The sequence below is a fragment of the Stegastes partitus genome, unplaced genomic scaffold (assembly GCF_000690725.1).
Source record: "Stegastes partitus isolate 25-593 unplaced genomic scaffold, Stegastes_partitus-1.0.2 Scaffold392, whole genome shotgun sequence".
NCBI lineage: Eukaryota > Metazoa > Chordata > Actinopteri > Pomacentridae > Stegastes > Stegastes partitus.
In genome coordinates this window covers 416,282-430,835 of record NW_007578123.1, presented here as the reverse complement: position 1 = coordinate 430,835, position 14,554 = coordinate 416,282, and the positions used below count along the sequence as shown (strand labels likewise).

The following is a 14,554-nucleotide window of genomic DNA, read 5'->3' as shown; positions in this document are numbered from 1 at the left end:
ACAAACGCATCCAAGTTAAATAGAAATATTTGTTCTGCTCCTGGAGAATGTGGATACATCATCTCTATTCATTTTATCAAGCAGAAAATCTCACACCAACACATGACACCTTTCTTTGACACTGACTTTTATGTGTCACTGAGAGCTTCATGACACAAAACTGCTTTTTTTCCCCCCATTATCAAGCTAATTTTATCTTTGCAAGACAAACTGAACAGGTGACTTTTTGTCAGGGTGCAACATTTTACATAAGAGCAATTTTGTAACTTCAGCAGGGTATTTACTACAATTACAGATGTAAATGATGCTAATTTAAAAAATATTCGACATCTGCAGTAATACTTGTGATTTTGATTTTTAATCTGTTCTAACTGCTGCAGTGATCAGTCAACAGTGACAAATCAGGCACAAGGTTGGGTTCATCGGATGGATGGTCAGTTTTTACCTTTTACTTTGAGGTAGTGTCCTCCAAAACGGTAGGCCTCGAAGTTGAGGGACAGCGGCGTATTGGACTGATCCAGGAATAAGTCCACCCGGGACAATTCAATGCCGTTCCTCTCGAAAACTGGACCTAGAACCTCTCTGGTTACACATGGCAAAGAAAATTAAAAATTCATACTTGGTGAAGAAGCAGTTACTTCTGATTTTAATTGCCTTCCCTTCTCTTCTCTCACCTCAGCGTTTTCTTTTTCATAGCAGGTACAATTTCTGTGTTTATGTCCACATTGAGGTCAAACTTCAGGCTGAAGCACTCCTTACTGGGGTCCTGCAGGGAGAACAGACGCACTGTTAGTTTACACAGGTGGGGCTGTCGGGCTGAATGTATGCTCTCAGCAGATCCACAGGGGGGCTCCTTCTCACTACACTGCCTGCTTCACACAGAACACCAGCCAAGGCGATACCATTATGCTATAGAGCTGCTGCTGTATTTCACAACTCCCAGCGTGTATTACACGGTCTTCCTCTACACTCTTTCCAGGAACAGAAAACAGACTGGGGGTTCATGGGGGGGGTGGCTTTTTCTACACTACAGCACATGTGTCTGCACGATTACTTACATCAGTGTGTCGTCTCCGTGGCTTCTTTTTCGCCAACTTTATCGCCACCGTTTTACGCTCCCTGCAAAACAGTTACACACATAATCATGCCTTGCAGTTCTTTAAAAAAGAACAACATATGAGAAAAGGGCCTCCTTCATGTGAGGCAACAAGACTTAAAGAACGGTCAGAGACACACATTTCATGGCTGTGATTTATCGTCCAGTGGGAAAAGACAAGAGCTCCACTGACAGAACATGAGCACTAGCATGACATAACGGAGGGTCACCAACCCGCGGTCATTGCTCCCCTCGTCCTCTTCCTCCAGGTCGGAGGGGGGGCTGGTGCGTGGGGGACAGGAGCGCGTGGACACGTTCCGAGCCAGGATGGAGGCTGAGGGTTAACAAAACACAGCAGTCATTCCCTCTGTTGGAGCTCGGCTAAGTTAGCCTTTAATATCAACCTTTAAAGAGCTGGTTCACCCACAAACTAAGGGAAAAAAACTCCTGCTTCAAGCAGATTTACATAGACTTTAAGATATTGGCCTCTGAGATTGAGGCCTAATCTCAACAGAGGGGGGAGAGGATTTTGTAGCAACATCAGGAAATCAAAAATATGCTTCACTGATTCTTCACTGCCAATGTAGTCAAGTTGTCTGACGCATCCATGAATGCATTGTATATAGGAACTCCTAACAAAAAAACTAAGTTATCACAGTCAGATAATACAAGGTGTGTCACAAATGTTCCAGGACTGGTGTCACAAAAGATATATTTCAAACCCAAACTACAAACTACCAGTTTCCCCCTTCAGACGATCAACCAGCAGTTCTACAAAGAGATCCTGCGGCGTTTGCTTCGTTCAGTGCGCGAGAACAGGAGAGAGTTGTGGCAGGACAAGTCGTGGCTGCTTCACAATGCCCTGAGCATCCCACAGTTTCTGGCTGAGAAGAACATCGCCGTGCTGGAGCAACCTCCCTACTCATCCTACCTGGCTCCATGTGATTTTTTTCTTCTTTCCCAAGCTCAAGTTCGTTTTGAAGACATGGATGACATTAAGATGGCTGTGACAATGGAGCTGTGGAGGATCCTGGAAGAATCCTTCCAGGAGTACATGGCGGCGTGGCAGAGAAGGCTGGGAAAGTGTGTTAGACTCCAGGGGGATAACTTCAAAGGGGAAAACTTGTAGTTTAGATTTGAAGTATCTCTTTTGTGACACCAGTCCTGAAACTTTTCTGACACATTCGTATGTAAACTTTGTGACACCCATCACAGTCTTATTTCACTGAAAAGCACTTCAGTCCAGCAGCTGTTGTTTTAAACATGTAATGTAAATAACAGTGACTCGACTTAACTAGCAGTTAATTTGTTCTAATATCAATGGTCCCAATTTGCAAAAATTAATCAATCAACCTGCACACCCTTTTGCCCACAAGGACGCAGGTCAAATTTAAAAAAGCTGTCAATAAAGTCACTAAAGTAAGTGAATAATAGAAGATTGTTTTCTGTAATCACCAAAAACTAAAACTTCCCTGTAAATGTTTATGCTTCTAAGCATCAGTGGTAGATAGCAAGCAACTGTTTATATAACACAAACTGCACTCGTGGTTAAGCCACGTGTGACAAAAGTTCAGTGTTCTGAGACACCGTAGCCGTATTTCCATTATGTATTTTTATGCACACTTTGAACAATCTCAGTTTCGTTATGTGAGCTTTCATTTGTTTAGGCTACTAATTTACTAACCGCGACCTTTTGACGAAGTTACACAGCCTAGTTTATTCGCTCCACGCAGTTAATGTAAATAAGTCTAATTCCTATTTTGTTTTTCACTTTTTTTTTGGCACAATTTCAATAATTTGTTGCTATTTTGCTTTGACAGTTATAACGCTGCTAGTGATTCCAGTGTGTTAGAGAAGCAACTTTACCAGCAGCTACTGTCCACACGGGTGACTCAGTTACTTTAATTAGTCATAAAAAAGCTACACATGGCCTATGCTGTTGTGTAAGAGCTCTCCAATTACCATTATTAGCTGGTTAAATCGACGGCATTCTGTCATTTGGACATTGGTCTGCTTTTCTGTTAATGTTTCTCATGGCTTCACACAGACAAACCCACCATAGTGGCCACAGTCCTCACACAATATTAACCATTTGCCTGAGTTTTGACCATACACCAAGTGATGTATAATACACAATAATGCAATAACAAGCAAAACACTCAATCGAAACTAATAGCAGCCTGCCTCGTATATTTAATATTCAAAACCTGAATATTCTGACCATGCGTGATGATAAACTACTTGACAAATAGTAAAAGAACAGTGTGACTGGCTGCTAAATACTAATTGATCCTGTCTCCATGTTAGAGATAATTTATAGTTAAAACTACCTAATAAAGTTACTGCTGTTGTTCCATGCATAAATTTGCAAAACTTTGCTTTGGAGATGCTCATACGGACCCTGCTGTTACCTGATGCTGTAGGTAAAGTATTTAATAAAGTCAGAGGAAAGACTCCTACAAACAGCACTAACTTGTGACTCTTGGACTGATCCTGTATCCATGTTTGAAATAATTTAGAATTACAAAAGATTTATGAAGTTACTGGCTCTCTTGCTCTATACACACCAATATGCTCCACCTTCTCACGTTGGAGAGGTGGATTCTGCTGCCATCCGATGCTGTAGGTATTTAATAAACTCAAGGGAAAGATTCTTCCTCTGATGTTTCTGGACAGATATTGGTGCTGAAATGTGGGGAAAAGTGTTTCCTTATTCTTTTCGCACAATTCAAAGTATCACTGTTTGTGATTTGGTGCATTTCACACTTGTCTGGTGTTAAAATGATACGGAAAAGGTACTAGGTCTGACTTAGCAAGACTGACATCACAAATTTTATGTAACCAGGGCGCTAAATTCAGACATGAAGCTGGCACTTTCAGTTGCCGATAGATGAACAGAAAGGAGTGCAGACCTGAACGAGGCCTTAATGAAGTTAATCAGCTAATATGTCAAGCTAGAAAAAAGACACTTAGCCGAAAAAAAACAAAAAAGAAATTCAGATTTAACTAACAAAATTCTGATTCTGGAACAGCTCTACCAGAAACAATGGGGAATTTGTCTTCACTGTATCAGGGATGTAAATCTCAACCTACGAAAAAACTAATCTGAGTACAAACCTATGAAATGCACGCACTTCTATTTACTCAGAAATTCAGATAAGACAGGGTTTGAGCCCATTAATGGCTGTTTCTTCCAGTTTCTATAAACAATTGACCAATCAGAGATTGAAAGACATAATTTAAATGACAACACGATCTTCCTGCAGAAGATTCTTGCAATTCTGCTACTTTTCTAAAAGGTAGCGACAGAAAAAAGCAGTGAAAAAGGCAACAAGCATTTATGATATCCAAATAAGCTTGAAGAAATTATTCTGGAACTACAATTTCTTCCATTGTTTTCTATCTGGGTGAACCAGCCCTTAAATATCAGCAACAATGAGAATTGTTCAGACGCGCATGAATGATCACATAAATTACAAAACTTCAAACACATTAGAACGAAAATGCAACAGGAAAGTGATTTACATTATCTGCCTTATTTAGACAACAATAAAAACTCAGTGTCCTCGATATTTACACAGTGAAATCCTGTAATGAGGTAATGGGGCTGACATCAGCTCTGTCAGTGGGGGAATACCAAATAAAGAAATCATGCAAGTCTACCTTGAGGTTGTAAGTCGAATCGGGGGTGCCGATCAAAGTGCATGTTGTCTGTGTTCTCCGAATGGCAGCGTGAGTCACATGACTCACACAGGTGAAGGGGGCTTTTGCTGTTCAGGTCCTGGCAGTCTGGGTGGTGGCAAACCTAAAACACAGAGCAGACAGGAGGACAAGAGCAAGTCAGATAACTGCCAAGTACACACAGTCTCATTACAATGCAAAAACTATTTAAAACACATGGCCAAAGTGAAAAGGGCAAAACAGTCACACACATTTAGAATACACAGCTTGCTGCCTGACTATTGTTTCTGCCACAATTAAATGACCACAGAGGCTGCCATGGGCATTCCTGAGGTTGGGTGACTCCCACCTTCCCACCATCTGTCCCCCTCTGTGGGATGACAACTAATTGACTTAAAGTCAGTTTGTCACCTTGTGTGCAGATCTGGGAGCAGCTGACCGTGACAGAATCCAAATTTGTACCCTGAGAGGTGAAACAATGAAACTGACCACAGGTCAGCAACTGGGAGACTTCCAGGCCGCAGAGCTCCATAGCTGAGGCAACATGCAGCAGAAGGCTGCAGGATTAAGGAGCTCTCTGTCTGCCTCGGCCCAGACATTTCCAACCCCCCTCTCCTGTCAGCTCACCTCGACGCTGGGTCGGGAAGCAGCGGGGGACTCTTCTGTGCACATCTCCTCACTCCACCCTGTGTCCCCCCTCGACATCACCCACACCCGGCTCAGGAAGCGAGGACGTATGGGGAGATACAATGGAGGTCCCGCTAATGTACTTCCTGTCATTGTTTCCATGTAGTCAGGAGGAGCAGTGTGTCTGTACATGTGTGTGTGTGTGTGTAAATATGTGCACAAGCAGGCAGTCTAGTGTGCATGTAAACAACCACAGATATGTAAGAAGTAGATGCCATACATGTTACATATGCTGTACACTGTGCACAGCCTGTCTACACACAACAGAGTTTAGGAGCTGACAAAAAAACTCAGATATAAATATGGATGTCCCAATCCCCAGTACTCTACCGTCATATTGTGCAGATGGAAGCTGGAGTCTTTGCAAGTTGGCTCCATATCCATGCCAGCAGGCACCCTGGACCCCAATAAACATCCAAATTGCCACCTTGCTAGCCTACTAACTAACTCTGCAGCTCACCCCTGCCAACCCACACTGACGAGCTGCCTTATTAATCCACTCCTCTCAATGTCTAGCCAGGTATAATCGCAGATTTTAAGGAGCAGTTCGCCGGGCTGGAGGAGGACAGTGAGGGGGAGGAAGAGAGGGGCGGGGAGGGGGATAAGGTTAAGGGCGGGTGAGGAGTCCCAGTGAAGATATAAAACCAAGGCAGGAAGGAAGAATAAAAAGGTCCGTCCAGAAGCTTTTCAGAAGTACAAAGCCCCCCTAATCTTGCGGCCTAATTGGTGCCTGCGCTCTGTCAAAGCCATCTGACGGTCCTGTAGAGATTAAACAGCCCAGCTCTGAGCTACACGAGCAGGGTCCTCTCCTCTTTTTCCTCTCTCCCCCTTTCTTCTCTGTCCGTTGCCACCAGCAGCACAGACTCCTCCCTTCCTCTCATACACCCAGGGTCACCAAACCCAGGCAGAGCCCCAACCAGAGAGAGGTTTTAAATAGAAAGACACTGAGAGACAGACACAGTGAGCGCCGAGGCTGAACAAAATAAAAAGATGTTTACTGTGGTGAATATGGCATGGGGTTAAAGGATAATTCCAGTTTGTTACAACTTACTTTTCAAAGTTTTGGCTAATGTTTTAAACAGCTATGATATTATTGTGCATGTTGAAGTAATTGCTAGAATCTCTGAGAGCAACGGACAGTCAGAACGGTTTGTTGCTTTTACTACAGGTGTGAATGATGGCTGAAACAATTTAAAAAAGGTCCACATCTCACAACACTTTTAGGTTGCAAGCATCATTCTAATGTGTGGGATTGACATAAAAATGTTGCATCAATTTGACATTCAAACTCAAATTTCTGCAATAGCCGATTTAAAACTAAATTGAAGCAACTTCATAAAATTGGTTGGATAACCAAGTTCTTCACCTCGAGGTCAGGATTGCAAGTCCCATCTTCTACCTACTTATCAATGAAGCATCTTCATTTTTCAAATTTGCCAACTTAAATACTTATGTTCATAATTATGGTAAGTACGTGACTTAAAAAGTCTTTCTTAAAAACACTGAAATTCTCTTTGGAATAGCTTCCTTTGTATGTGTCCAACATTTTTATGCTACCAATAAATACGTTGTAATCAAAAATAACTTGGATTGTAGATGAATCGCTCAGTCCCCTAAATCAATGGAGTTTGTTGGTTGAACATCATTTAATTAGAAATTGTCACAACTCAGAAAGCCTAAATTCTTGTTTTTTGTTGCTTAACCCAAACATTGTTTTGTGGAGACCAAAACAGCTTGAAAGGTGACTTTGATCCATTAAGTGGACTCCAACACAACCTAAATTAAATGCTAATGTTGCATTGTATTTGCAAATACTGTGCTTGCTGTGGTAACTCTGCTAACAGAGGATTATGGGTGTGAAGTATGCAATTCTGAGTTAACACATTTCTCAATGATTGCAGTTGAGGATGTTTGAGAAGTTGCAGGTACAGAGGAATGAACTGTCTCACCTCCGACTGAATCACTTACCACTGGGTGACCATAAACAAGTTGCAGAAATCTGTTACAACATCGCCTGCTTAGGCTTCTCTGAAGTCTACGTCAGCGGCACACACACCGTTTTCATACAGCGGAGTCAAATGTTCCCTCACACAGAGGTGGGAAGTTCTCCACGAGGTGCGGAGACGGACGGCCGGCACAGAGAAATACGAGCAAATCAGATGCCATATTTAGACAATGGCCCAGATAGGTAAGCTTTCCTCACTATCGACTCGGGGCGTTCAACATTCCTGCTGTAACTAAAGCAGCTGAAAAAATCTGATGCTTTAGCCAAAACAAATGAGTGCATCACAGGATGAAGAAAAGACTGCTAGAACCAAAAAGCACCAAATGGAAAAAAATAAACCTCATGACAGATACCTGAAGATATGCACGTAACAGAGCTGCGTTTCAGTTCAGGATATGTGCAGCAGGGATTTTTCCAATACTGAACATTCCAATCAAAGGATGATTGATATTTAGGTACGAAAACAACCTGACTTTTATTTCTCTCCGATCATTTGTTTCCCGATGCAGTGACGAGGAAGGTGGAGGAGGAGGAGGAGGAGGAGTGCGTAGCTGAAGCTGACTGTAAGAGAAGGTTGTCGGACAGCTGACACTCGGCCATGCGTGCCTCGAGCAGCGAGTGTCTGAATGTGTGTGAGACAACATGTGTCATGTGAGAGTGTGTCGCGTGTGTCCCCCCGCAACGCCTGCTCTCAGATGTGCCCGGATTAGTGAGGTGGTCCAGGCTAGTATGACTGTAGATGAAAAACACCGCGCGCACACACACACACACACACACACACACACACACACCCTCCCCAACAGCTGAGAACACACTCCGGCCTCACAGCGGCCCTCGTCTTGGCTTAGCACATTCAATGCCACGTGGCACCTGCTTGTGCACCCTTGTTTCCACATATCCTGCAAACACCGCTATTCTCTCCCCCCCACCGACACACACACACACACACACACACACACATAAATGGACTTACAAACACAGGCATGCCCGCTCCAAGGTTGTGTCATGGATGAGCAGTGCAGCAGTCGCTCAGCTGTAATAAAGCTGTTCTTGTTTGAAAGAAGATGACTAAAGTCTTCGGAGGTGACTAAGGATTATTACCTTAACACTTAATCCCCATTGCACTAGCACACAACCCATTAAGGCTACATCTATGCACACATCGCCTACACTGATCTTATTTTGGTGCTCCACAAAAACACAAGACGACTTCACACAGCTGACCCCAAAGATATTAAATTGGGAGAATGGTTATTTTAAGTTTAGATTCAAGTGTCTTAAAAATGATTTATAATTAGGGATGGAACTTGTGGGTTTAGAGCAACAGCCAGGCAGTTTAATTTGGCTGCAATCTCCTCAACGTCTTCACAATTTCAGCTCCTGAGGACAATTTTAGATAAGTTTGGACAGCTTGCCACATCCTCACCAGCTGGGAAATCTGTGGGTAATATGTCTTTGTGTGTGGAATTACATGACGCATTGAGGGAAAGGCCGCAGATCAATTCAAACCCAGATTACAGATCTGACTGTGATACGAGGCGCATCCCTCGCAGGACTGCTTTAAAGAGAATCTGCTCCGTACTGCTTTTACTGGTTTTGCAAAAGCCAAAACTACACTCTTGTGGAGTTACATTTCCTCCGTCCGACCTTACTCAGCCCTCCTCCGGAACAGCTTGTCCTGCCAGAGCACACCTAGAACTTATGTAATAGCACGCATCACTGTGTGTGTTTGCATCATGATAAAGGAGGAGCTAAAAAAAAAAAAAAGGTATGTGAGCTGCAGGCTATGGTTTCTCTTACAAAATCCATCTTTTGAGAGATAAGAAAATCTACCTAATTCTGGTGGTTTCGTTGCGTAAATGTTGTTGAGCTGATCTGAATCCTTTATCAATCTACAAAGAAAAGCTGAAAACTAAACCAGACTAACTTAAGTTATGAATTATTAAATAAATTCATCTCAGATTTGAGTCTTAGAAGATTACATTTTCACAGTTGTTTGCTTTAATTAGAGGTCCCAATGCTGAAACACTCAAATAGTCTAAAACTTGATGGGAGAAAATTTTCAATTTTTCACGAGTTGTCACCTACAGTATGTCACATTTCTGCAAACATTTTATTATATCTTTTCATGGGACAACACTGAAGAAATGACACTTTGCTACAATCTAGTCAGTGTACAGCTTTTGTACCGGTGTAAATTGATTGTCTCCTCAAAATAACTCAATACACAGCTATTAATGTCTAAGCCGCTGGCAACAAAAGTGAGTACATCCTAAGTGAAAATGTCCAAATTGGACCCAATTAGCAATTTTCCCTCCCTGGTGTCATGTGACTCTTTCTCTTTTGTGTTACAAGGTCTCAGGTATGAATGGGGAGCAGATGTGTTAAATTTACTCACTTTTGTGACACACTCTATATCTTAGACTAAAAAAATCTGAGTACAAGCCTCTGAAATGCCACCCACTTGATGCACTCAGAAATTCAGATAGGTCAGAGGTTGAGCCCATTAATGGCCGTTTCTGCCAGTTTTTACACCGTTATATATGTGTATATATATATTATATTTGTGACATACTGTACAGACAATATTTTCTGTTGAGATAAGGTGCCAGTCTGTCTTTCCTAAAGAACCAATAAAAAGTTTCCCTTTCCTTTAATGTGTTACAGATTATTTTTATCCATACAAAAGATCTGCAAAGCTACAAAGCCCACAGTCCACTCCAATGGAACTTACTTCCTCCCACAGTAAACACATCTCCTCATCTGCTTAAAATGCCGCTTTTGTAATCCAGGCTTTTCACCCGTTACTTATTTGCATCGCTGTAACACATTTGCATTACACCTGCCTCGCAGCTAGTTTGACCCTCAACCACAGAATGAACAGCTTCCTTGTAGTTATTTCTTTGATGGAGCTGCTTCTGCTCAACAACATCTCTCTGGCTATACTTATAGATGTTCTACAGTACATAGCTAAAGTTACGGCCAGCTGACCAATGACAGCAGACTGGGCTTTTCAGAAGAAGGATCCAGGAGCTAAAATGGAACGTGTCAGACAGAGGAAAAGGTGCTGCAGCAATATACAGCATCAGCAAAACAATGTGTCTTTTAAATATTAACTCCAACATCTGAGGAGCTGAAGACCCAGAGGATTACTTTTATTATTGATGGAGCTGCCACCACAACAATAGGAAAATCCTTAGTGTAAATGTTACCATTAGCCTTAATTGTACGCCCACATGTCAGAGCTGAAGGACATTGAGAGATGCCGGCAACTTTAAAACCAATTTCAAAACAATAAACTGTTTCATGTTTCCTGTTGTTCTTCAGTGCAGCAAAAACTCAGCTGGTGTTTGCTTCTCTCCTGCTCTCTGTGCTCAAATGTAATGTATTTCAATAGAGCAGAATTCCCTAAAAAGCTGTTCTCATTCATATATTTCTGCTTTCAGACAACAGGATGAGTATGAAATAGAGACTAAATCACAGCCTTATCAGGCTACATGTTAACCAGCAGTCACCTCGCAGCTGTTCTGCAACATCATCTGACAAAGTCTCCATGTGAATTCTGCAATATTTCCATTACTCAGAAAGGAAGTTAGAAGAGATAGAAAGTCCCTCTGTCATACACTCCGCCAACTGTTTTGCTCCATGCTGTCAATTACAAATGCAGAGAGAGTCCTCTTCCTGATGGGGGCTATACAGTCACGGTGGAAATAATTATCTTTGCAGCATTTTGTGCTGAAAAATTAAAGCACACATCGTGGGGACATGTGAGGCTTTTAATAATTTGCTAAAGAGGATTCACAACATAGGACCTTTAAAAACAGAGTTGGATCAGCAACACAAAGTTCAGATTTATGCCTTATCAGAAATGTTTTCAAACAATATGCTCTACTTTGACAAGAGAAAATTCTGGCAAGTATATGTCTCATTAATTGTCCACTATGAAAAAGCAGAGCACATCCGTTTCCCTGAGCTTTTCTATAGGGACCATATGGGACTGTCTTCATGCAGTCGATGATGACGCAGTCCCAGACATTTGCAGAGAGTACATTAACCCCGCAACAAGAGCCAAAACCTTCATTCTAGCAGTAATTAACTACAGCTGATATAATCTTTTAGTCATTGTAACAGTCAAAGCCACAGTTCGCTGGTGCTAAAAATAACAAGCCCTGTTTTCTCCACAGATATTTGATAATTAAAAAACAGGAAGGAGTGGTAAAAGGCTTAAGAAGAAATTTGTCAGCCACCCAGATGTGCATGTGAGAATTACCAGAGCCGGTCAGGAGAATCAATATGCCGCAGATCAAGCTCATTTTTACTTGTACAGTGTGTGTTCAGGAGGTAGGATTTATATACAACACGTAAACTCACGGGATCTGACAGAAAAACATACCTCAAAAGAATAACAGGGGACCTTATCTTTTATTGGCATATTGTGAAAACAGGAGTTCCCACACATTACTTCTCTACTAAAAAACACACACACACAGCTGTTTGTCATAGTGGTGCCCACACCCACAGAGCAAACTCAACTCCCTGTCATTGTTTCAAGCAGCCATCATCAACCTCGCCTCGCTCCCATACACACCACAGACCTGAAATCAAAGCTAACTTGAGCCGACACAAAACACTTCATATGGGGTATTATGGATAATACTTTTTGGTTAGCACAAACTGCATTGTTTGGTCCAACCTCCTGTCAAGAGACCGAAACGCTTCGCTGCACTTCAGTCTGTGTTAAGACTGCGGCGACATCCAGGTACAGTGTGTTTAATCACACGGGCCAACTTTAATGCTTACCGTCACTCCACTCCCACAGAAAAGGCTGCTTTAAAGGTCCTGTCCTAACATGCAAGTCATCGCTGATTTGGCAACTGGTTGGGATTCTCTTCAGCAGTAAGTTTAACATTAATACTGGTGCTCCTCGATCGCGATGGGCCGGAGGAGTCGGCTTCAAGTCAACCTCTTGCCCTCTTTCTTCTTCCAACAGCCCCACCACCCGGCCTTGTCATGTCCCCCCCCCTCCTTATTTTTTTCCAAGCAAACAGAAAGAAAAACGCTCAAGTGAATCCCAATAAACACACCTACGCAGGCAAATGATTGGTTAGCACTAGACAAGCAACAGTCATGCACAGTCTTGTTCAAATAGTATGACAGCAGTGAAGTCAGTCAAACATCCAGACAGACTTTGGTCAGACCAACTCACACAGTCTAGAACGCCAAACTAATCAAAGATTACCCCAAACTCAGACACAAGTACACATCATCAGCGGTTCATAGTCTACGGCTCAAAGAAAGACAACCGCTGTCTCGTTTTCACAGTCAAATACACAAATGTCCTGACCTTTGATATGTGTGCGTGCATCGGTACACAAACACTTCTAAGGCAAATATACTCAAATACACATTCAAATACATTCATCAGTTTCAACAGAACCGAACATTATAACCCACATAAAAGCAGGATTTACTGTCGGACTGTTGTAATAGACTCCACTAGGTTTTATGAGGTTGATTGATAATTGCTAATAAAGAAGCAATTGAGTGTATTTGTTATCTGTTAATTGTAAACTTGTTTTTCTCCAACACCTCATAAAAACACATCAAACGCCAGCGAATTGCAATCAAACAGATGTTTGAACAATTTGCTTTGTTTTGAACATTTAAGAAATTAGCAGTGACGCCTCAACACCCATCCCCATCCGAAATAACCCCTCAAATCTCAGGTCCTAGAAATACAATATAACAAATCAAATGTCACAATATTCAACTGAGTGCCTCAATATCTATATTCTAATAGTATTTTGAGAATGATTTAAAGAAGAGATTAACTGGAAAAAGAAACAATTAATTAAAGGGCAAATTAAGATTACTTTCATTAAAGATTATTTTTGCAAACGCTTCTGCATAAATCAAATAACAAATCATCGATAAATGTGAGAAAATAAGATACATTTTCATCACAGGTTGGCAGACCAAATAGATGATTCATTTATTACATTTTATTGTTGAACCACAGCTTTAATAAAACTTAATTTTTGGTTTATAATTATTTAAGACAAAGAAAAGTGATAGTAATATTCTGATTCATCCACTACATCCTGTTTTTTCAAGTGCTGGAACAGTCAGAACAGTTAATAAACTACTGTGTGGCAGCCTGGACACCAAAACATCCAGCTATACTGACTGAACACAATACATTTCTGAATATACCTTCTGGCTTTGAGTCCCTCCCTCATCTTCCCAATCCACCAATCGAACAGTTGGTTCTTTCTCTCCGGTCACTCACCATCCTGCATGCAGCTGTCCTGTCACGGCCTTGATTTCTAACTAAAAGTACAATATCTGCTACTGCATTAAGAATGATGGATTGTCAGAGAAAAAGTTTAAAGAGTCAAATGCCTGCAGAAAGAGTGTGCTTTTCATCAAGCTGTGCTGACAGAAACCGTAGCAGGTCGGAGTCTGCGAAGCGTTGCCTTTTTCACTAGCCTTTTTCTTCAGAGCCAATGTTCATTGTCCTCTTGGGGAGCAGAGCGTACGACCCCATGGGGCCTCCCTGTGTATGCTGGAGAGAGCCTACTTTCCTAAACATTACACAGAGTTGCCATTAGCAGTGGCCCAGTAGGTGGGATTGAAAGCAGCGCAGAGTAAGGCTGCAGGAGATCAAAGTGGGAGCCAGGGCAGGCCTGGCCCAGGTCTGATTTATTTTTCAATAAATAAACGATGCATCTGTTGAGGAGTGCCATGGGAGTGAGCCGACGCTGCTCGCTCGCTTTCTTCTGCTGCCATCTGTCCTCTGGCTCAGAGAGGAGGCGGAGGAGGAGAGCCAGGATCTGCTTTTTACTGCAGCCCTTATGCAACGAGACCGCTTGCCTGTCTGCATGCCTGTTCCCCATTAACCGACTCTCCCTCGCCGTGGTACAGTACGCTGCTGACGCCTCGCACACATATGGATTTACTCCAACAGGGGCACTTGTTGTGTTTCATCCTTCCAGGAGAGAGCCAAGTGTGTGTGACTCTGCGTGTGTGTGTGTGTGTCACCCAAACATATGTTCAGTGTGTTCGTAAACGAACCCACAGTGGTA

The 14,554-nt window shown here is 42.2% G+C and overlaps 1 protein-coding gene across 3 annotated transcripts in view; it reads right to left on the bottom strand.

The window, feature by feature from the left end:
• plekhg5b (pleckstrin homology domain containing, family G (with RhoGef domain) member 5b) overlaps nucleotides 1-14,554 on the bottom strand; it is an 86,968-nt gene that overhangs the window by 26,992 nt on the left and 45,422 nt on the right. For all 3 annotated transcript variants that reach the window (XM_008285249.1, XM_008285250.1, XM_008285251.1), the window contains 5 exons: nucleotides 4,760-4,901; nucleotides 1,331-1,430; nucleotides 1,059-1,119; nucleotides 675-766; nucleotides 446-582 (listed from right to left, as the gene is read on the bottom strand). In XM_008285249.1, the coding sequence (XP_008283471.1) occupies nucleotides 446-582; nucleotides 675-766; nucleotides 1,059-1,119; nucleotides 1,331-1,430; nucleotides 4,760-4,901 (532 nt within the window). The remainder of the gene's footprint in view (nucleotides 1-445; nucleotides 583-674; nucleotides 767-1,058; nucleotides 1,120-1,330; nucleotides 1,431-4,759; nucleotides 4,902-14,554) is intronic.